We start from the raw sequence: 25,056 nt of genomic DNA on the forward strand, positions 1-25,056 counted from the left end.
TCATGCTAAGCTAAAAAATGACATAGTAGTTCTAAAATATTATAAAAGATTTAGAAAGGTCATACTGTGTTCTGTATTTATTCATGTATACCGCATATAGTAGAGCATTCTGTTATTTGTAATGACCATTGTTTATTCATTAACTTTCTTATATACCAACTTGTTGCGTAACATTACATTCACTCAAATAAAAGCAAGTTGGTAATGAGGGTAAAAAACCAATAAAAAAATGTTTTATATTAGATTTGTTTCAGGTGCTTTAAACACATTTGTCACCATGTTTTTACAGCCACAACAAATTTGGGCTAACAAGGTGATGAGGAGATTGTATTACAAACTATTAAAACTCAATAAGATAGTGTAACACAGATTTCCATCCGAACCAAGAATTATACATTTAAATGCTTTTCCAGACATGGCTTCCTGCTTGTGGTTAAGCTATTTTGAGTTCAGACATGCTATACATATGAATATATCCCTTCTGTGTGAAAGACCATTGCCCACTAGTCATACTCTGGCTTTACCAAGCAGAGCCAACTCCACAATCGATCAGCTAGGGAAAAACATCAGATCTTCCTAGGGTCTCACCACCCAAAAATTAAAGTTACTTCCTCTGCAGTCTAATTGTTGCATGCTGCCTACAAGATGATATTTATTGAAATACGACCATAGATCAAAATCCTACAGCTAGGTGTCCAGAAATCATATCCAGTAAATTGCACATTAAACATTGGGAGCTATTAAAATTTTCACATCTTTGACCAATTATAATCATCCATAATAACAACAGAAAAAGAATCCTATGCATAGGCTGCCTTGAATAAAAAGATGTTCTGGCAGTGAAACTCTCTTTTGAAAAAAATCTATGCATTTGCAACTTGTAACAACTCTTGCCATGAAGTGATCTTCTCTCTGGGTTTGCCTTTCGCAGATCCCAATTCTTTTTCTTTTGCATCAATCTTCTCCCACCCGTTGAAGGATATATACTTAACCCCTTTTGTTTGTAGTGCTTCAAGCAGGCCGACCCTTCCAGGATGTGAAGAGTCGCATCCACCGAACAAATTGGCTCTGATATCCTCTGAAATGCTCTCAACCTGAGAGTCAAAGAAATTATGAGTAGATATTTCATATATATATATATATATATAATCCTAGTCATTTGTAGCCACCTAAAACATTTATTTATCTTAGAACAAAAGAAAAGAGAGCTAGGATTCTTTTGTCATACCAAGTATAGCACATAAAATTTGGTTAGACAGAAGAAGTGAAGGTTGATAAAGATCATAACTACACTCTTCAAATTACAAGTATTTTGTTGTGATATTGCTATCAGATTTAACTATGTAGTTTTTGAGTTGAACTCATTGACCTATGTTTCATGAGTAGTGATTCAACATGAATCCATCTCTCATGAGCATAAATGGAACACTTAGCACTCATTGGATCTAGGTGGTGCTTCAAACATGGGTCACCTCTGTGAGCATCACCTAGATCCAATGAGTGCTAAGTGTTCCATTTATGCTCATGAGATGGATTCGTGTTGAATCACTCATGAAACATGGGTGAATGAGTTTGACTCAAAAACTACACATTTAAATCCTGATACCAATATCACAATTTGACTCGTGGAAATTATCTCGTACTTGTCAAGTATTTTCTTGCATAAATAACTTCAGGGTCAACACAATATTTGCATAACAAAATACAAAACAGAGATAAATATAGGTGGCGTTTTATCTCCAACTTAAATGTATTGCTAACTATAAAATCATTTGGATAAAAATCAAATAGTATCAGTGTTTAAAATTTAAACAAATACTAGCACTAGCCAAAATAATAGAGATCAGATGTTGCAAGGAAACATTTCAGGGATGCAAGGATACCTTGGAAACACCTCCTCCCCATCCCCTTCACATACAAAATATAGGAAATGTTTCCAAAACGTCCATGAATGTGCAAGGCATCAAAGTTAGTTCTATGACATAGTAATTAATTAATTTAACAAAACTCTTGGCCAGGCCATCAGGTGAAAGAAACATGTAATCTATCAGAAGTTTTAGAATGTGAATGCCAAAGACTAATGCCTAGAAATCACTATCCAATAGTGGCCAAGAAGTCAAGCAACTTTGATTGAGATGCTAAAAGGAAGTGAACAAATTTTCTCTAGAATCATTGAATAGATTGTAAACATCTCCCTAATTTCATGACAGAACTGCCATATGAAAATGACATGTTCCCCAATTTTCAGCTGCAAAAGAGGCGAAGCTTGCATGCCTTCTCAAGGAATTTAATAGTTTTTTTCTCGAAATGTGATTCATGACAGTAGTTGCCTTCTGATGTAGCCAAGAAGGAATATAAGGCTCTCCATTTTCTACTCAGGCAGTTTGGACGGATTATAAGAACTTAAATAAAAATGCTGGAATTGATTGCCCTTAGAGTCGAATGAAGAATCAGGAGATTGTTGGGAAAAAGGTCACTGATGTCAAAGTTGCAAGGGGTAAATGTTGTCATAGAATGCAATAAGATAATCATCATTTAATGGCACATATAATGCAAGTTAGATCAGTTTTCTAAGACAAATTGGATCAGCTGTTCGAAGGATCCCATAGGAGTTTAAGAATGTTTATTTATGTAAGACGTCTTCATTGTAGTCAAATTCTCTAAGGTAATGGATAATTATCTCAAATTTTAAACTTTTAATTAAAGATTTAAACTTTGATATTTTGGTGTCCAGGTTTATGTTTGATTACTATGCTGGCCTCCTTTTGGTGAATATAATGAATTTTTTTTTAATCTATCTATGAGTAAAACAAAAGAGAGTAGAACAAAAAAAATCCACATCAGAATGAAGAAAAAAATTGGGAATTAATTTTAAACAAAGGACATACCCCTCTAGAAGAATCTCTCTTCAAAAGACTCATCCTTTCATGTGAAGATAAAGGCATAAAAGGAAATCAGATTGTGTGAAAATCTAGTGTAGTAAAAATAGGATATATCAAGGGAATAAAGATACATCATTCGGACATAGTCAAATTTATTAATGAAGAAATGCAATTAGCCTGTGGAATGAAGAGAGATGTTTATAAAGGTAAAAGGAAAGAAATGTATATAAATGAAATTGACCCTCTTGGGAATATATAAAGAGAGTATTGTGTAAGAGAGAGTGTGTGGATTGAGCAAAGAGTGAAATCATCTACACTAGCAAATCCAAACATATGGAGTGCGGGTCTTTATGAAGAATATATGCAGACTATGTAAAGAGGATAAAGACAGTGATCAAGTTAAAGCAGATTTTGTTAGTAAATGACATAACCATTGAAATCATTGTATCTATTTCAAAGTGGTGCATCTTTTCTAGGGATATGAAGAGATGGAAGAAAAAAGGTTTTGTGAAGATGGCATGAGAAAAACATACAAGTATTATCAGAAAATGAAGAGAGAATAGTAAGAAGAATATTTGCAGAAATAAAGCATAGTTGAGAGAATAAATGAGAGAATTCAAGGCAAAACTGAAAAGAGTTCTAAAGCAAGATTTGTAATCAGTTTGTGGCAGATTTGTAATCAGAATTATTGCAGATTGGTGACCAAAGTCATTAACAAAAATTTGGGAAGCGATTGAATGAGGGGTTGGTGTCTCTAGTGGGCTGCTACTCACAAATTGAATACTTGGTGCTTTAGAAGTGGGTTGGTAGTCAAAAAATGAATGAGTGGTTAGTACCTCTAGTGGGTTGATACCCACAAATTGAATGAGGGGTTATGCCTCTAATTGGTTGTTCCCTGCAAAGTTATAAGACAGGTGCTCATCAGAACAAGCTTAATCCAAGGGATAGAAGAAATCTACATTTTCTAGATATACTTTTTGAAAGAACATACATATATATATAAATATATATATATATATATATATATATATATAGAATAAATTGAAGTTCAATCGCTAGTTTAATGCATTTTTTAATACATTATTTTCTGTGTCTTGAAAATAAAAACTTTTAAAGCAATCAAAAACGTGCTGCAATAACATCTCACCGTTTCTTCTGCACAATATAAATTGGTCCCTATGATACCTGTAGGACCTCTCTTCAACCATCCAACGACATATAATCCATTTGTGAAGTCATTATCTGGTTTGTTTGGCATTAAGACACGGCCTTCAGAATTTGGTACAATGCCTGCCAAATAGATTAATACTGGGGTTAAAACTTGATTGAAATCATTTCCATGTAGAATGTAAACTCTGCAAAATTAGCATTGAAGACTTGATATTGATAATACTCACCTCCACCTTCAGGACAAAGTAAAGGTTCTAGTTGATCCTTCTCCTTCAAAATTATATTTCAAAACATTGTTCAAAAGAGAGAGCCCATCTAAATAAGAACAAATTCAATAATGCATTTTCTTTTAGGAAAACTAGGCTTGAAACACTATCTTAAAAAGAAACGTTGCTACGGGATGATATCACAAACATATGAAGTTATTCAAAGCTTTGGCTTATGGATGGAGATGATTAATACTCCAGCAGGCATTGTTGATTCTATCTCCTTACATAATCACTACACTAGGGGCTCTCAAGCAACATTATGCAGTTATCAAAGGGGATCGCATCAAAAAACAACTCGAACAGGAATATTACTTCACAGTAGAATATTCAAGATTGCATTATTTATCTAGACGTCATGTTGTGTTTGTAATCCAACCTATTGGACAGCAACTTGGTCGGGCAATAGTTTCCAATCACCATCAAATTGCTGTCCAAGGAGGTACTAGCTGTCAAAAGGAGAATTGTGCTCTCAAAGTGAGTCAACCTGCTGTCTTAGTAGACAAATTGTGTTATGGATGAACATCGAACAGTGAGAGGTAGGATACACTACTGCAAAATTTTCAAACAAAAAACCATTTTATTTTTCTGATTAAGGCCAACCCACTTTTTAGGTTTAAAAATGGCCTCGATTGGTCTGTCTTGCATAGCATAACTTTCATTTTAGTCATCATGTAACTCACTCAATTCCCAGCAGCAGTTCAGGACAGTCAAAGAAAGAATGGCAGAAAAGAAAGACATAAGCAGGCAACTAAGGAAGCATAAAATCTAGGTTGGGAAACAAAGTGATTCAATGCTGACACAAGGTCATAATCCACACAGTAGGGTTGTTCACCAGAAAAACTGCATAAGGCCTGTAAGTTGAATAATTGAGAGCAGATAGCATAAATGATTTCCCATGATCTGAAACAGTGGGAAGATGGTGCAAAATTGCAAATAACACAATGGAGTGAAAAAATGATGGCAAGAATCATAAATGCTGAGGACTAGAAGTGTGACGATGGAAGCATTGAGAGCAATCAGTATCACAACGGAAGGTTATAGTTTAGGAGTGTCCAATCATGCAGCCCAGAGACTCGGAAGAATTAAAAGCACTTAAATATGGAAAAACACAGAAAGAAAGGAGGAACACTGATTTTTTTTAAATGGCAAAACTTAAAAATCACAAGGAATACGTACAAGCTTTCTAAAGCCATAGGACTTAGAAGCCCCAATTATGTACAAGACTTTCGTATTTCACACACTTAAAAACAGTTGCTAACCAAAATCCACCATTTAATGTAGCTGCTCTAACATTCAAATTTCCCCATCTTACTGCATGCATTCAATGCCTCGAACTCTGCTATCAATCCAAAAAAATCTCAAAGTTAGATGTAGATTGGATGATCTTTGACATGCACACTGACCAGTCTCTCATGCAACCCAACCACCAACTGCCATCACATCCTTCTATAATGAGCCCTGCTGACACTCACTCAAACTATGATAAAGAATGGATTTTTGTGTTTTTCAAATATATGGTTTTCGCTTATTTCAGAATATGAGATATATACCAATACACAGAAATTGAAATTACAATTTCTCTCTTCCATATTTTATTATGCAACATATGCAAAGGTATTGCAAATATATTCAATGAACATACTTGTTTATCAAAATGAAATGAACCTGATATAGCAGAATGCAACATTGATCTACAACTGAGACTTAAACACATAAATTCTCCTTCAATGCTAATGCTGGGCCTTAAAGCAGCAACACATGCCTTGAATTCACAAATGCAGCCTCGTAGATGCAAGTGCTGCTGCCTTAAAATGGATCACACCGCTTTTAGAAACCCGCACTGGTATTATTCAAAGATTGGTCTTCTGTTTAGAAGCATCCAACATTGGCCAGCTAAACACTAGACTCACGTGGCTGTTCAATTCAGAACTCTACAACTCCAAACATGTAAACCATTTTCAGCGGAAAAAGATCAACTCTCCAATATGAATCAACCAGTTACTCAGTCAAAATTGCAGCAGTAATGAATGACACACCATCCACTAGGTTGGAGGGTCTGAAAACAGACTATCCAGCCAAACTGCTAACAATCTCAGTGGAAGCACAACACAACAAAAGATTTGACAGAAAATCCAACTCTTTATTCATCAACAATTGATTACATGCACTATGTTGGGCTGTAAGACCTTTCCTATTATGGCAAAAATCACAAGCAATTACAGTATCAATTATATAAGATCTCACAAGATCCAAACAAACCCTAGCTAGCCCAGATCTGTAACACCATAACAATCTAGTAGAAATCCCAAGAAAGATCTAAACTTGTACTCGCAAGCCACCAAGCAACCTTCTTGTTTCCCAAGCCCACACTCAGCTACTAGCTCTACTAAACTTCACTCCTCTCAGCTACTCTTCTCTAGTTGACTTCTTCTCTCACTTTCCCCAATTCTTTTGACTCTCTACAACACTACGCCAAACCCTTCTTTTATACTTGCATGGCCACAAGTCAGCCTATTGCAAAAAGAACTCTTTAGAACACAAAACGCCTTGAGTCAACTCACAACAATTATTAAATACACATAGGAGAAAGAGCCAAGACCAAGAATAGGTCCTCATGCGTCCCACAGTTGATCTACGTCACAATCAAATAGAACACAAATTAAATGCACCAATCGGTTGGCCAAACAATCGAGAACAAACGATCGGTGAACCAAGCCACCGAGCATTAGCAATAATAACAACCTAGCATGCCAAGTATCACCGAGCATAACGAACACCCTCATCCACTAAGCTCCACATTCACCAAGCACGAGTCCCACCGAGCAGAACACCAACTGAGCACCACTAGCACCATTAACTCCCTTCAGACACCAAGCTTGTCAGTGAAGTCACGTCTTCCAACTGAGAACTACCACTATGTGACGGAGCATCACCAACCTTCAGCCAAGTTCACCAACTCCAAGATCGAAAGCCACTCCAACATAGAGGATTACCAACTACCCCAAGATGCTCCTACGTCAAACACCCCATGTGCAAAAAAGATTTTCTCAATAGCTGGACGAACATCTTTCGAGATTCAAGAACCCAAATTGATTCTTCACATACATGTCTCCAAGTTCCCAACTTGTACACTCTTTCCTTTGTTCCATTTCTGCAAATCCTTTCTTGCAATAGACAACTTTACATCTTTCCTCAGTGTTTTCCACATTGATCTCTACCCCTTCGAGAATCCTTTAACTCAACTCACCTACCAAAACTCAGATTCGTGTGTTGCATCTTGGAAAGGAATTAGGGAAAACTTTCTGCCACTCTTCTCAATGGTAAATATGTGTCGTCAGTAAATATTATGTAGCTGACAGGGTGTGCGTCAAGATGTATGTCATCGGTATATGCCCCTTTGGGAAGGTTCTTGTTATGTAGCTGACGGACCCCTTCAAGAAGGTTCTTCAAGAAGTATATATACATCCTCCGGAATCATTGTAATCATCAAAAGTATAATGTAATATCTTTGATATATGCGAATAATACAAGGAGTTCTATTGTTCTTATCTATTGTCTGTGTGCATTAATTTCTCTACCTACAGTTGGAGGCCATTTGGTCGAACAACGAGGTAGTCAAGGTACCGACATCACCGGGTGTGGAGGATCAAAGTGCAGCAGCAGCAGAGAAAGTAGATGGAGGGGTGCAGGTGACAGACCCTCTACCACTAGCGGAGGAGAAGGATAAGGATGTTCATTCATGCCTTGCTGACATCACAGAGTGAAGCAAGTCCCTGGCGGAGTTGGTGCTCACAGAGAAGATGGGCAAAGGCTGGGCAGGAATCTCGGGAGACGACAGAGAAGGCTTAGGAGGAGATGGCCGACCAACTTGTCACCCAGCAGATTGCATGGGAAGTAGAGCAGACAGCCCTATTAGCGCAACTCGAGGAAAGTGCACAAGGGAAGCAGCAGGCAGAACAACTAGCAGCAGCGGAACAACGTTTGGCAACAACACTATAGGAGAAGGACTCAGCGAAGAAGGCTCATGATCAAAAAGAAGCTCAGTGCCAAGAGGTCACATTGATGCTGAAAGAAGTAGTGGAGGAGAACTCTCAAATCATAGCTGATTTGAAGGTACGGACGGAACAACTGTATCAGCTTTGATGTAGCCAGTCTTCACAATCTAAGACACAGCCTTCTAGTTCATGATGTCTATGTATGACGTCTATGTTGGTTTTATGAATAAATGTAATTAGTTGTTTTGAGTTTTGTTGTGTTGTTGTCCGGAGATGACTTTTCTTTTGGGGGGGGGGATGATGTCGTCAATAAATATTATGTAGCCGACAAGGTGTGTGTCAGGATGTATGTCGTCGGTATATGCCCCTTCGAGAAAGTTCTTGTTATGTAGCCGACATGTTGTATGTAGCTGACGGACCCCTTTGGGAAGTATATATACATCCTCCGGGATCATTGTAATCATCAGAAGCATAATGTAATATCTTTGATATATGCGAATAATACAAGGAGTTTTGTTGTTCTTATCTATTGTCTATGTGCATTAATTTCTTTACCCAACACGGTAAACAATATGTTCTTGACACAATCATGTACAACTCACAATCATACTACAAAGGTCTACCAAGTAATATGTGACAACTGCTCATGTCCACAATATCACACAACACCTGATCCACATACTGCCCAATTTGAGAATTAACAAGACACTGCTCTCACTTCCAATGCATGTTCATCTTACAACCAATTGATCCTATAAGGACAAAGATGTCTCGCCCTCCTCAAACCAATTTTCTGAACCATCTCCCCAGTAACAAGATTATCAGTACTACCACTATCCAAAATCACATTCCAGCATTTACCTCTAGATTTGCATCGAGTCTTGAACAAATTCTTCCTCTGACAAGGTTCCAAGTTTCAACACCTTCTTACGAAGCAATACTTGTCGAACCAATAGGTTACCTTCCAACTCAAGCTCATTCACCGAGTTCTCAGGCTCTTTGACCACAACAACTCTTCTATCACTAACCTTCCTGTCAGCAAAGGAACATTCAAAAGATCTATGTACTCCACCACATCTATAGCACGTACCCTTAAATCCACTTCTACTTGTTCTTCTCCTCGGTTTAACAAATTCGGTTCATCTTTAGCAATTGGTTTATCTTTCACCCAGTGTTCCTGCTTCTCCTTCCCTCGAGGAATTATCTTGATGTCTCCTCTTCAACTTATCTTCTGCCTTCAAGGCATGCTAATAAGCATCCTCCACCAAATCAATCTTCAACATGCTAATCTCATCTTGAATATTGAATCTGAAACCATTAATATACCTCGCCACCTTTTCCTTAAAAAGTTCTCTATGTCCAGAACAAATAGTTAACTTGTAAAACTCCTCAATATAATCCTTCACAGTCATGTCCTTCTGCTTCAAATTTTGCAACATCTTAAATAACTCAAGTTCATAATCAACACGAAGTAGCTTAGCCTTCAATTTTGTGACCATCAATTGCCACTGAGTGATTTTCAATTCACCTTCCTCTTCTTTATCTTTCTATAATTCTTTCCACCATAAAGCAGCATGTTCTTTAAACTTTGTCTGTGCCAACCTCACTCTGAGTGGATCTCCAATATCCTCCAACTCAAAGTAGTCTTCCAACTCCCAATCTAATCAATTAGGTCCTCGAGATTCAAAGTACTTGAAAATTTTGAAACCTCCATCCTATGCTTCAGTTTCAACTAAGCTCCAGATCTATCCAACCGACCAATTTTGTCTTCCACAAATCTCTTCATCTGATTGACTGTCTTCACCACTCGATCTAACAGCCTCAAAGTCTTTAGCAGCTTCCTCATAACCATCTTCTGTACCCACATTCCTCGGTACACTAGCTATAGCTCTCATGATCTCAGTGACCATATCATTCTTCATCAACTCCATCTCAGATCTGGAATCAAACCTAACCTTCTTTGAAATCTTAGTATCCACCACATTGCAGAGATCACCAATTGCCCTAGGGTCCAATCTTCTTAAAAGCATCTTCCAAGATCTTCCAAAAACCCTCTGTAACAAATCCTACTTGAGCACCTTGTGACAAACTCGAGTTACTTGCAAGTCAAATCGCAACCTGCCACCTCGCACGAACAACAAGAGTTTCACTTCAGGAACACAAATTTGCAATAGGAATCGCACGAAATCTTTGTAGCCACACTCCAACAATCACCAACCAAATCAAACTTCGCTTTGATACCACTTAATGCAACGCCCACTAGGTTGGAGGGTTTGAAAATAGACCATCCAGCCAAATTGCTAAACAATCTCAGTGAGAGCACAACACAACACAAGATTTGACAAAAAATCCAACTCTTTTGTTCATCAACAATTGATTACATGCAATGTGTCGGGCTATAAGACCTTCCTTGTTACGGCCAAATACAAAAGCAATTACAGTAACAGTTCTAAAAGATCTCACAAGATCCAAACAAACCCTAGCTAGCCTAGATCTGTAACACCACAACAATCTGGTAGAAATCCCAAGAAAGATCTAAACGTGTGCTCGCAAACCACCAAGCGACCTTCTTATTTCCCAAGACCACACTCTACTAGCTCTGCTAAACTTCGCTCCTCTCAACTACTACTCTCTAGCTGACTTCTCTCAATTTCCCCAACTCTTATGACTCCCTACAACACTACCTGAACCCCTTCTTTTATACTTGTTCGGCCACAAGTCAGCCTATTGCAAAAATAACTCTCTAGAACACAAAATGCCTTAAGTCGGCTTGCAACAATCATTAAATACACATAGGAGAAAGAACCAAGACCAAGAATAGGTCCTCACACATCGCATGATTGATCCACATCACGATCAAATACAACAAAAATTAAATGCACCAGTCAGTTGGCCAAACAGTCAGTGAAACAAGCCACCCAGCATCAACAACAACAACAACTGAGCATGCCAAGTATCACCGAGCATATCGAGCATCCTCATCCACCAAGCTCCACGTTCATCGAGCAAAGTTCCACCAAGCAAAACACCAACCGAGCACCACCAACACCACCGAGTACCTTCAATCACTAAGCTCATTGGTGAAGTCACTTCTTCCAACCGAGAACTACCACTAAGTGATCGAGAATCGCCAACCTTCAACCCAGCTCACCAACTCCAACATCGGAAGCCACTCTAACATATAGGATTGCCAACTACCCCAAGATGCTCTTTCTTCAATGAAGCACAATTCATGGGCAAGGATTTCCCACTCAAAGTGCATAGGAAACGAAGAGAAATTTATAATTTGTTCAACTCAACCCTCAAATTCACCAAGATATTATAATGCGTCAAGAATGAATATCCATCTCCAATAACTTGCTTTTATAATATTTCAATTCAAATGGCTTCTCCTTCACATCAAACGGTGAGTGGCTTCATGTTTACACTTTTTATTCAAAAGGCTTCATTTATCATAAAGCAACTTTATGATATAATTTAAAGTTGAGAAATAATAGTCACTTTATTAATTAATCTCCCCCACTACTCCAAAATTAACCCTTTCACTAATATAGTGGTATTTTGACACACAAGGTTCTTATTTCATGTGCCCATGATTTAAAACATTTCATGCCAATTCTAACAAGCTATAACACTAAGGTGCCCATTAAACAATTTCAATTAAAATAGAAACCTTAGTAAAAATAAACTATAACCAATAGTGCACCCAACTTGTGAAAATGGCCCAACAACACTGAAATTAAAAATCTGATAGCACAAAAGTGATCCTGACGATAAAAGATGATCAATGGTCCTAACAGAGGACTTACTAAAAATAGACGTTCCCTCCAAGAATCTTGGAGTATAAACCAAAAGTCAGAAGTAGCATCTAAAAGCATCATAAAACTCCTCTAAATCATCTAAGCTCATTGGAATCATTTATTGACTTACTATAAATGGTAAGTCCCTCAAAACAAAGTCAAAACTCACAATTGGCCACTAAAGAACCAAAGAACTCCACAAAGTGCCTCAAATCACCAACATTAACCTACACGGACCCAATGATAGGCTAAAGCCATTAACTCTTATGCAACTCAAAAATGGGGACATTACAGTCTGCCCTCCCTGAAATTGCTTTCCCTCAAGCAATCTCCACCGCAAGGAGACTCCACTAAACTGAAAATCCAATGGAGATCCAAAGAAAGACTGGAAAATGTTGCACGCTAAAACACAACTACTGAAGCACCAAAATAACCAACATTGCGCAAAAGTGATCACAATCCGTTTGTCCAAACTCTGCACTCTAAAACTATGCATCTAACCATACCCTATACATGAGACTCATAAATGGAACTACAAATAAACCATTCCATGTACATATTGCAAAACTCCCTAGCAATTCCAAGCTAGAATCCCAATGTCCATGAAGGATCCCACAAGACCCTGAAGAGTGTCTAATAAAGTATGTCGAGATCCCAAATCTAGGTCCATGTCAACCAAGGAAGATAACCCAAGGCATCGGCTATGCTAACAAGATCCCAACATCATTGTGCTACAAAAGGTGAACTCGTTTGCCGGGACCCATCCAACCTACACTATTAAACTTGCATCCACCTATATCCCAATATAAACGAGGCTCAACTCCATCCATCACAAGGAAGAAAGGATATTTGGCAACATCTAGTAGAACAATTCTCCCTTTACACTCTAACAATCCCCAGTGAGTAAGAAGTCCACCTATACTACAAGGACAAGAACTCCCATGAGTGTCCATACATACCCAAGATATCCATCCTCTGCTAAACCACCATGTCTGCACTAACTCTGCAAATAGACCTGTCAACTTGCAACAACTAACTCATAAAGGATGTTATGATCTTGGAGCCCATCCACATCAGCGCATAACCAAGTTCTCTACGTGTGGATCGAAAGAGACATGATGAGCATTGTAAGAACCTAACCGGTTCTAATTTTAATTCTATAATATCCTTTGTAAATCTGATCAAAATCTATTATGAAACTCAAGGAATATTGCCAAGCATTTAGCATACAATGTTTGAAACCGCCATTATGAATTCTTTGTTTGTCTTTTTTAAGTTTGTAGGCTGCAAATGAAGTTATTGAATGCTTCTAGCAATGGAAGGTTGTTATAAAAATGATATAATGGTTGTTTCAGACCTTTGACCTTTGACAAACATCTACTAAAGTTAACTATTGAAGCTAATAGACATTAAACAAACACTTGTCATGCATCCCAATGAGCACCTACAACCACTAGGCATTTCTACAAACACTTGGCATGCATACTAGTGATTTAATGCAACTGAAACACATAACTACAGCTTGACATTTCATCAATCATTAATTATGCAACCTTGCAAATCCTTATTTTAGTTCCAAACTATCTTGCAATTAAGATGCAAGAATTTATTACAATTGAAAGAACTCATGGATGATGCAATTAATCTAAGGAACCTGATTATGTCTTTGCGCCTAGTGATATTATCACAACAAACATTTCTACCTATATGAGATGTTCTGAACAGTACAATGTTAGTTTCTAAGCCCAAACACGGTCCTCAAGGAAGACGACATTGCAGATAAACAAATTAAAGCCTTAACCAAGGAATGGCTGCCACAACAACTTCATGGATTATCCGCCCGATGCAATAACAAACATAAAGAGAGAAACACCAACTTGCAGCTATCTTCAGTCACCTTTGAGCCACACTCACGAAGAGTAATTAAGGCAAGCAAACTAACATCCACAGAATATAAATCACAGCACTAAGAGATTCCAATAATGGCGTTGCTTTGCAGCAGATTATGGACAATTCCAACACCCAGCTAATTCTTCCTTGAATTCACAGTTGAAACAGTATGTCACAAACCCTTCAATCTTCATAGCCCAAAATGCAGATCGAGATTAACCAAACTCGTATAAAACAACACCAATTTGATTACCAACAGAATTCAGAAAATATACACAATTTACTGTGTGTTGCAACAGCTCAAAGTGGCAAATCAGATTTCGAGGGATCAGTCCTCTTACAAATCCATGAGCAAAACCCTCAAGAAGCTTCTCAAGTAATAAAATACAATAGCCAAGAATGAATCCACTTCCTTCATGAAGTCTCTTTTATAATACAAAATACAACTTGGCTTCTCCAACACACTTTTCACTAAAAAGTCTTCATCAATACACTTTTCAAATTATAATATAATGATAAAATTATTCTTGAAGATAGCCTTAATAAGTAACTTATAATATGAAGTTCCATTAATTGAAACAATCAACACTAAAGATGCCAAACACTAGGTGCCTCCACTGCACTGCCAAAAATAGTAATCGCCCACAATTGATTTACTATAAATAGCAAGTCAATCAACAAAGATGCTCAAAGCACAATGTCAGCTCATGAGGGTCGCAATGGTGAACTGACTTTGCCAAGCCACACAAACTTGCTAAAATGGGACCATTGCAGTCATCCCTCCCCAAGATTGCTTGTCCTAAAGCAATCGCCAAAACCAAAGGCCCATATTGATCTACCTAGATCCCAAGGAAAAGTATGTGTAATGTCCCTAGCATCGTCTACAAACTCCTATGATAATAATTCTAGCCAAAGAGATATCCTGAATATCCTGTTACCATACCAACAATGGTCACAACCAATCTGCAATGTTAAACTTATCTCCACCTAGATTCCAATAGAGACATAACTCACATCCCTCCATAACAAGGAAAAATGATATCTCATATCATCTACTAGATCAAAATTCCCTGCACAGCCTATCAATTTTCTATAAGTATGAAGTTTACCCATGCAACAGGAACAATACTCCCAAAAGCATTTGTACCATAATCCAAATATCCATCCTCCGCAAAACCGTCATGGACAAGCTGACTCTGCAAGTAGCCTTCTACTAACTTGCAACTATTGACCCCATCAACGACAGATGGTGCGAACCCATCTCATAAAGGATGCTATGAACCTAGTGCCAACCAAATCCTCTATGAAACCAAATACTCTACTTGTAGGTAAAAGAAGAAATGGTGATCACTCCTCACTGTGTAATTGAGATAAAATGCTCCAATCTCTATCAAAGGCTCATCAATACCAAACCGGGAATCAAGAAATGGCTCCGACCATTGACTCCAAACAACTGGTCGCGTAGGATCTTGGGTAACCCTCTCAGCAAACCCAACCACAAAATCCCTATGGGGGAAGCATTGTAGCCACATCTCTACAATATTTCCCACCAAACGTTGAATACCACAAGAACCCTGGATGAGAGTACCCTTAAAAGCTCGGTATGATCCCTCTTGCAATTTCTGACTCTTGAGCGAAAACTCAATAAATGACTCCGAGCAGTTAAAATTATATGAGGAAGCATCAAACTACTCCCCAACAAACCACAACTAATCTCTTTGAAACTGCGACACTACCAACTGTCTATTGCTATCAATTGTATGAGATGAAGTAACAGGATTATTTCTAGAGGGAAAATCTCAACACGAGAATCAAATTCCTAGAGATAATACTCGGCATGTGTTTAGTAAAGACGAGGGGCTAATGTCATTAACTATCACACAACTCACAGCTGAATCCTCCTCTACGTTATAATGGCTATCAAAAATCCTCAATTGATGCACTCATCTCCTTCATAACTACTGCACTCATATCAAGGATGAATGCAACTGCACCCTCATTACATCCATCGTCCCTATCCATGGAAGTCATCTCACCACCACCCACCACTATGTGTAGTTGAACTGGATCTGGGGCTAATGTAGACCATACACACTCCAACTACACGGTAACCTCATCCAAACATGACTATGACTCCTAGAGGCCAACCAAGTACACTGCAAAGACTACAAGCAACCTCAAGTGCATGGGAGAGCTTGTCAACAACCTCCCCCTTTCCCCTCAAGGCAGCATAACATATATAGTCTCTCTCAAGTAGAAAATCCCAATTTATTAACAACAATAAATAATTATGTCTCATAATCTTGATAGTCTCTCGGAGAGCATGAAACTCCTCAAGGGAAAGATGACCATCATTGTGCTCATCTGTCACAGGGGCGCACCAACCATAGGTATCCAACATCTTTCAAGAAACATTAAGATGCTCTAAAGCTCTAGTAATTAATGACTCCTATACATGTCCTCTAACTCAAACACGACACTATGACAAGAGATTGTATTCTCACTATTCACCTAATGATCACTCTCTTCATGTGCATTAACAACCTCACACATGTCCATCAATGAGGTAGTGCTATAGGGTACCTCTACCAATACCTCCTCTAAAGAAGTCAAAGCCATTGCTTTATCAATTCCTCACATGTCTCTGCTAGCCTCTCATTTGTAAGTCCATGTAAATCACGATCCTAGGAGCTATCATCATCCAATAACTACTCTGAGTAATCACCAAACATCTGATATGATATACCAGATTCGCTATTGCATGAGTCATCATCGTGTGAAACATCAAAGGTCCCCACATCACTAGTATCAACACCGTCCAACTAAGACCCCTTTACTATCACCTGATGGTGCAAACATGACTCAAAATCATCGTGTGGATCAACAACACTAGAGCATAAATCTATATCACCTGACTCCTTTGTAACACCCAAATCTGGAGTATCATAACTGGGTGGCTCCATGCCCTTAAGAAGGTTGTTGTCTCTTGCACTGAATTGACACTATGCCAAATGTCATAACAATCAGAGTTGTCGGTGCTCATATCCTCCTTGCAGTCTTCAAAAACAACACTCTCATCAAGAGAGTTTATACTAATGGTGGTATCAAATGCCTGATCTGCACTCACCATATTAGCAACACTATCAACATGATCAAATAAGAGTATGTTGTCCTGAGAATCAAACCCTATCACTGACATTTTCATAACCACTAACTAGAGTGTGGCTGCCATCAATGGTAGTGGACATGTCATTATTTTCCTTTTCACTAACTTTGGTCTCATCTATATGGTGAGACTCAGTTGCGGCTGCCCTATAGCAACTCGGTCACATCTACATGTCCCTGCAAAGAGTCACCAACATCATGTACACAAAATGGACAAGTGGTTACCCCACTACATACAGTATCATCTTCACTAGCTGCTGAAAACTCATGGTGAAGCATTCTAGATGTCTCACGTGTGAAAAATTGTTTCTCTTTCCACATTCTTGGTGAGAGAGACCTTTTAAAAATGGAAACCATATACCTAGCAGCCCTATCAACTGTCATCGGATCTAAAAGTCTTGCTTCCATCCTTTTCTGATTTTTTCTAAGCTTTTACATACTTTCCATCATGGCATTTGTTTGCTTCCTGAGATTACCCCTATTATTCAATTGGTTTCCATATTTAATAGATTTCCTATATTTGTCCATTATTGAAATAAGAACAAGGGTATTGGTCACTCAAATATCAACAGCAGGACCAAAATAATTATTTTTTCCCTACCGTACACGATGGCAGGAAACCACTCTGATACCACTGTAAGAACTCAACCGATTAGAACTTCAATTGTATAATGTCCCTTCTAAACCTGATCAAAATCTGTTGTTATGAAACTCAAGGAATATTGTCAAACATACAATGTTTGAAACTGTTGTTATGAACTCTTTGTTTGTCTTCTTCAAGTTTGTAACCTGCAAATGAAATTATTGAATGCTTCTAGCAATGCAGGGTGGTTACTAAAAAGATATGCTAGTTGTTTCAGACCTTTGACAAACATATGCATGACTGAATTAACAATTACAGCTAATAGATATTAAGAAAAATGTTTGTCATGCATCCCAATGAGAACCTACAAGCACTAGACATTTCTACAAAACTTGGCATGCATTCTAGTGATTCAATATAACTGAAACACATAACTACACTTGGCATTTCATCAAACAGTTATTAGGCAACCTTGCAACTTCTTATTTTAATTCCAAACTATTTTGCAATTAAACATGCAGGCAATTATTACAATTGAAAGAACTCATGGAAAATGCAATTAAGGAACCTGATTATGTCTTGGCACCTAGTGATATTAAAGCAACGGACCTAGACTTCCCATGCCAACTCCAAACATTACCATCTATATGAGACATTGCCACCACTGCAACTTTAGTTTCTAAGCCCAAACGCATCACTCTATAGATAAACAGTTCGCAGCCTTAACCAAGGAATGGCTGCCACAACAACTTCAACGTCACCTTCAGGGATTAGCCGCCCAATGCAATACCAAACATGTAGAAAGAAAAGCCCACTTGCAACTATCTTTGCTCACCTTTGAGCCACAGTCATGAAAAAGTAATGAAGGCAAGCAAACTGATGTCTAGGAAGAATATAAATCACAGCACTAAGAGATTCCAATAATGGCGTTTTGCAGCAGATTACAGACAATTCCAATGCCCAGCTGCTGAAGGATTCTTTCTTGAATTCATAGTTGAAACAGTGTGTCATAAACACTTCAATCTTTAGTTCCCACGATGCAGATCAAGATTAACCAAATTGGTATACAACTACACCAATTCAATTACCGGCAGGAATATAAATACTTTACTGTGTTGCAAAAGCTCAAAGTTCAAATCATATTTTGGGGGAATCAGTCCTCTAACAAATCCATGATGAAAACCCTCAAGAAACTTCTCGAGAAATAAAATGCAATAGCCAAGAATGAATCCATTTCCTTTATGTAGTCTCTTTTATAATACAAAATGCAACTTGGCTTCTCCAATACACTTTCAAATTATAACAACGTAATGCTAAAGTCATTCATTAAGATAGCCTTAAAAAATAACTTATAATATGAAGTTCCCTTAATTGACCCAATCGACACTAAAGATGCCAAAGACTAGGTGCCTCCACTGTAGTGCTAAAAATAGTAATCGTCCACAATTGATTTATTATAAATATCAAGCCAAACAACAAAGACCCTCAAAACACACTGTCAACTCACGATGGTCGCAATGATGAACTGACTTTGCCAAGCTACAAGGACCTGCTAAAATAGGGACATTACAAGCACTCCTTATTGTGTTGTTACAATAAAATAATCTATGTGAAAGCTCATTACCAACAACTAGGGAATTAGAAGATGACTCCAACCTCTAACCTCAAATAAATGATTGAGCAAATGCCCTGTCAAGCCTCTCTACATACCTAATATCATACTCTCCATCATAAAACAAGTGGAGGTATTCCGACTTAAGTGTCTCAAACACCTTCGTGATGAACCTTAAATCATGAATAAGAGTACCGGCTTTAACACCATACTACCTCTCCTCAAACTCAGCTCTCCAAAGTAGGTACTCAACATATTTATGGATGCAATCACAATGAGACAAAATAGAATCAAACTTCTCTCCTAAAGCCCTCAACTGGTCCCTCCATCTCTTAGGCTCAACAAATAGTTTATCACCAATAGTTGCATGAGATGAAGTAACTAATATGCTTCTAGGAGAGGAAAACAAATCAACACAAGAGATGAACTCCAAACTAGATGACACTCATATTGTGTTTAGTGAAGAATGTTGTCGGTAAAATCTATATTGTAGCCGACGGGTAGAATTGTATCTGAACGGGCGCATGACAGTTGAGTCACCCCTTTGGGAAGATATATGTACATCATCCGGAATGGACTTTTGGATCATAATGAGAATTGTAATCATCATTGTAATCAATCATATCGAATATTGTAGTATCTTCTGTATACATGCGAATAATAAAAGGAATACTTTTGTGTTACATGTTCTTGTCTATTGTATGAATGCATTAATAAACCATTTACCCTATACGGTAAACAAAGCAGACGGAGTGGTGTCATGAACTGTCACACAACTCACAACCAAATCCACCTCTACGTCACAAAGACTCTCAATAACCTGTCTTGCATCATCTATCAATACGCTGACTACTTGAGGACCTGATATAACAAGAGGCTTTATGCAGCTCTCTATCAAAGTACTAATGCCAACTAAATCCACTACACCTTGATATGTGACAGATGTAGCCACATCCTTGCTACAACCCATGGGTATCAACTCATCACCAACTACTATTGTAGGAACTTCAACTCAATCTATAACTGGTGAAGACCATAGTCGACATAAATCCATAGTAACTCATTCAATTGAAGCTGTGACTTTTGAAGAGCCAACTAGGTGCTCTTGAATATCTTTGAAGTCACCTCAAGCTCATGAGTGAACTCAACTACCTACTTCCCATCAAAGCATCATAACAAGTGCAACCCCACTCAAGAAGGTAGAACTTGTTAGCTAACAAATGCAAGTAATTTGGTTTCATTATTCCGATAGCTTGTCAAAGTGTATGAATTTTTTTGTGGGAAAGGCTACCACCGTAGTGCTCATTTATCACAGGAGCACTCCAACCATAGGTAGCCAACATTTATCGAGCAACATCAAAGTGGTCTATGGCTCTAGTAATCTGACTATCACTCACCTTCAGTTGCCCCATCAAATGATGTCTCTGAACACCCTAACACCCATGTAAGCTCTTTGACCCTCAGTCTACATAGTGATATGTAACTGTCTCAGCATCAGTCACCTCATAACAAATAAGATCATGTTTATTATCATCAATAACACATCAACAACTAAGTACTGCTGCTAGGTAATTTACCAAATGGCTCATCTGGTAAAGCAGAAGTTGCTGCTATATCAAACTCCTCACATGCTCCTACTCCCCAAATAACTACAAATCCCTATAAGTCACGACCTTGGACCTATCATCAACCAATGAATTCCCTGAATCATTTCCTAAAGTTTGATATGAAAGATCAGACTCATCGTAACAGTCGTCTTCCTCATAAATAACATCACTAATACCCAAATCCAAGGTACTAACATACTCTACTTGTATACCCTCTGACCAATTCAATGTTGTCATAGAAATCAGAATTAGAAGAACTCGCATTTTCCATGCAATCCTCAAAACTAACACCCTCATCCTACGAGTCAAAACTCATGGTGATACCCACAAAATCGTCTGCGTTGATCTAGACATCAACACCATCACTAGGCTCAAATAGAGGACTATTGTCATGAAATTTAGTATCTATGTCATCAACAACTTCATTGCTGTCAATTGATGTAAGGTTGCCATCAACTGTGGCTAACAGTCATCAGCTCTCCCTAGATCACCAGCTCCTATCTCATGATGATGGGATTCAATGCAGCTGTCCTTTAACCAATCGGTCATAACCTATGCCTCTGAGAAGGATCTCCCTCATCATATGTGTAAGAAGAAATAGTGACTGCTCCACTAAGTAAAGGCTCAACCTCAGCACCCATCTTCTCTTGCATAATTTCTTCTGTGTGATTGAAGTCACTTATATTGGAGCCTTCTTTTTCTTTCTTCACAAACCAAGAATCTAACATCTCTAGGTGTTGTAGCAGCCATGATACATTTTAATTATAAGTCTCACAAGCATTATTGAAAGCATGCTTAAGCTCTAGCATAAGACCTTGTATGGATTTTTCTGATCTTGTTTTACCCATCATTTACACAAACCCTCTATTTCATACACAAAGGTCTCTCCCATCTCTCCCACAAGATGGCAGGAAATTGTTCTGATGACACTGTAACGAGCCCTACTGGCTCTTCTCAAACTATGTTGAAGAATGGATTTTTTGTGTTTTTCAAATATATGTTTTTTGTCTTTTTCAGAATATGAAAAATATAACAATGCAAAAAAATTGAAATTTCAAACTCTCTTCTATATTTTATTATGCAAAGGTATTGCAAATATATACAATGAACACACTTGTTTATCGAAATGCAATGAACCATATATAGAATAATGCAGCGTTGGTCTCCAGCTGAGATTTAAACACATAAATTCTCATCCAGTGCTTCATCAGCTGTTCCAATAGCAAAATGAGCCTAGAATTTGCAAGCACTATAAATGCAATCCCTACTTCCTTAAAACTGATTGCAACCCTTCTAGAAACCCACGTTGGTATTATTTAGAGCTCAGACTTCTGTTTAGAAGCCTCCAACTTTGCCCAACTGAACATTAGACTCACGTGGTTCAATTCAGAAATTTATAACGGCAAACATGTAAACTATTTTCAGCAGAAAAAGACATCAACTCTCCAGCATTAATCGGTCCAGTTAATCAGTCAAATTTGCAGCAATAATGAGGCATAATTCATGGGCAAGGATTTCCCACTCAAAGTGCATAGGTGACTGAGAAATCCTTGCCCATGAATATCCATAACAAGATACAAAAATGCATCAAAAATGAATATCCATCTTAAAGAACTTGTTTTTATATTATTTGAATTCAAATGGCTTCTCCTTCACATCAAACAGCTTGTGGCTTCATGTTTATACTTTTCACTCAAAAGGCTTCATTTTTCAGAATGTTTACAATATAGTTTAAAGTTGACAAATAATAAAGTCACTTTATTAATTTAATTTCCCCATTGCTCCAAAATTAACCCTTTCACTGATATAGTGGCATCTCACACAAGGTTCTTGTTTCATGTGCCCATGATTTAAAACTTTTCATCCTGATTCCAACAAGCTATAAAACTAGGGTGCTGATTAAACAATTTCAATTAAAATAGAAACCTTAGTAAATATAATTAAATTATAACCAATAGTGCACCCAACTTGTGAAAATGGCCCAACAGCACCAGAATCGAAAAATCTGATAGCACAGGAATGACCCTGGAGAGAAAAGATGATGAATGATCCTAACGGGAGACTTACTAAAAATAAACACTCCCTCCAAGAATCCTACAACCCAAACCAGAAGTTAGAAGTAACATCTGAAAGCATCATATAACTCCTCTAAATTATCCAAGTTCATAGGAATCATTTGTTGACTTACTAATAGTAAGTAACTCAAAACAAAACCAAAACTCCAATTGGCCACTGGAGAGCCAAATAACTCCACAACAAGGTCCTTTAATCACCAGTATCAGCCTACAAGGACCCAATAATAGGCTATATCCTTTAACCCTTATGCAACTAAGAAATGGGGTCATTACACCTACCATCTGTACATTGTACCAACTATACACAGCCCAAAATGATGCAACCCATGTTGCACTTGATCTCTCCAATACCATCAACACATGTACCATGCGCTGTCTATTGTCTACCATCACTCAATCCACAATTTGTCACCACATTTGTGTGCAAAACTTTAAGATTTGTAGAACTCTACTTCTAGGCCAAGTTGCTCTTAAACACCTTGGCAAGAGAATAACAGACTGAATTCTCACTCATGCATGGCTCAATCAGTCTACCCTCGTAGACCTGCTCCTCTTCCTATCATGTTATTTTCTAGCTAATCTTGTCTCAATGTTTTTGTTATTTGTGCCTCCACTTGCATCTTCAATTGGACTGTCAAATATAAAGTTGCAAATCTACAACATTGGATAGGCAATATGTAAATCCCTTCAAATAACTCTCTCATATGCAGTCCTCTCAAATATGTGCAAGACCTTAACGGTTCTATCTTCTTCTTTTACAAATATTGTTGTCATTGATGTTGAGGTGGAATTAATGTCAAGATGATTTATTACTAATGTCAAAAGTGGTTTAACATATATCATTGCTTTAGCCAGATGCCATTGAGCTGATTATGCAATTCACTCATTATGTTGGTTTCTGATTCCCAAAGGTTATATTACTGATGGTTATTCTGTAATTAGGTTGATTATCTGAAATGACGATCTTGTAATGTTCACCCATAAGGCAAATCATCCAATGTTGCATGGACTCTTTACAAGTATGTTCTTTTTGCTAATCTTAAACCTATGTCCATTATTCAACATCTGGTATTCATCACCCTTTGAGCTTGTTCATTTAGAATTGTTCTCTATAGAATAAATATAATGAATTCTTGTTTCTGGTGATGGATCATGTAGTATGATCCGAAACGTTGATGGTAAAAGATTGTTACACAATCGAATCAAGAAACAAGAATAAATATAGTTCTGAAAATATCGTCGTCTTCTAACTGTAGGAAGGTATGGAACATTTATCAATTACAATGTCTATACTCCTTCAAAATGATAGTGTGTGTGTGTGTTTGTGTGTGTATTGCGTTCAATAGCCCAATCATGATCGGTCATAACTATTCAAATGGAAAGTCATTTATGCATTTATTAGTATACACTAACTAATCTGATCCAAAAGGATTTGATTAAATAGTTTATACTTACTAGCAAATGATTGCTCATATGATTAGCAATATGCCTTAAGCGGTCATTATTATATGAAGCCCAATAAGAATATATATATGCACCAAGTTCATATTAGTCTCATACGATTATGCTGGTCGATATTCAACCGTATTCCCAAATTATACTATGAAAAGTTCATACATGTGAATATATGTAAAACATACATTCACATATGGGCAAATAGTGTTCAATATAAGCTGACCGACCCTATCATATATCAACACTCCCTCTTAGCTAGGAAAGATGATACTAAGTATGAACAAATTTAGATACAACCTCACTTGTGATATCAAGGAGTATAGTGATCATCAAGTCATGTGACATTCATATATCTCGGTTATGGTATGTGCATTGATATCACGTTGCAAGATGTTTACCATAACACATCATGGCATCTCACCACGATTATCTCATAAAAAACATAGAACATAATGATCTGCATTAGGCATCACGTCTCATGATATCCATCAAAAGGCTTGAGAGATACTAAATATGACACATCACCTCACTCATGATATCAAGGAGTATATTG

General features: G+C 37.6%; 1 protein-coding gene across 4 annotated transcripts in view; it reads right to left on the bottom strand.

The window, feature by feature from the left end:
* Positions 1 to 211: 211 nt before the first annotated feature.
* The window catches only part of LOC149551636 (Pyridine nucleotide-disulfide oxidoreductase family protein), a 171,235-nt gene continuing 146,390 nt past the window's right edge, over positions 212 to 25,056 (bottom strand). Inside the window, exons 12-15 of one of the 4 annotated variants that reach the window (XR_016352783.1) lie at positions 4,030 to 4,172; positions 3,719 to 3,777; positions 1,884 to 1,908; positions 958 to 1,094 (exon numbers count right to left, since the gene is read on the bottom strand). Coding sequence is in view for 3 of the 4 variants with exons in the window: in XM_089787141.1 (XP_089643267.1) it covers positions 864 to 1,094; positions 4,030 to 4,172 (374 nt within the window). In the remaining variant the exon portion in view is untranslated. Of the gene's footprint in view, positions 1,095 to 1,883; positions 1,909 to 3,718; positions 3,778 to 4,029; positions 4,173 to 25,056 lie in introns of all 4 variants that reach the window. The other 3 variants (XM_089787142.1, XM_089787141.1, XM_089787143.1) reach the window with 3 other exon arrangements.

Source organism: Cupressus sempervirens, chromosome 6, assembly GCF_028749045.1.
Source record: "Cupressus sempervirens isolate cs-2001-9-10 chromosome 6, ASM2874904v1, whole genome shotgun sequence".
Lineage (NCBI taxonomy): Eukaryota > Viridiplantae > Streptophyta > Pinopsida > Cupressales > Cupressaceae > Cupressus > Cupressus sempervirens.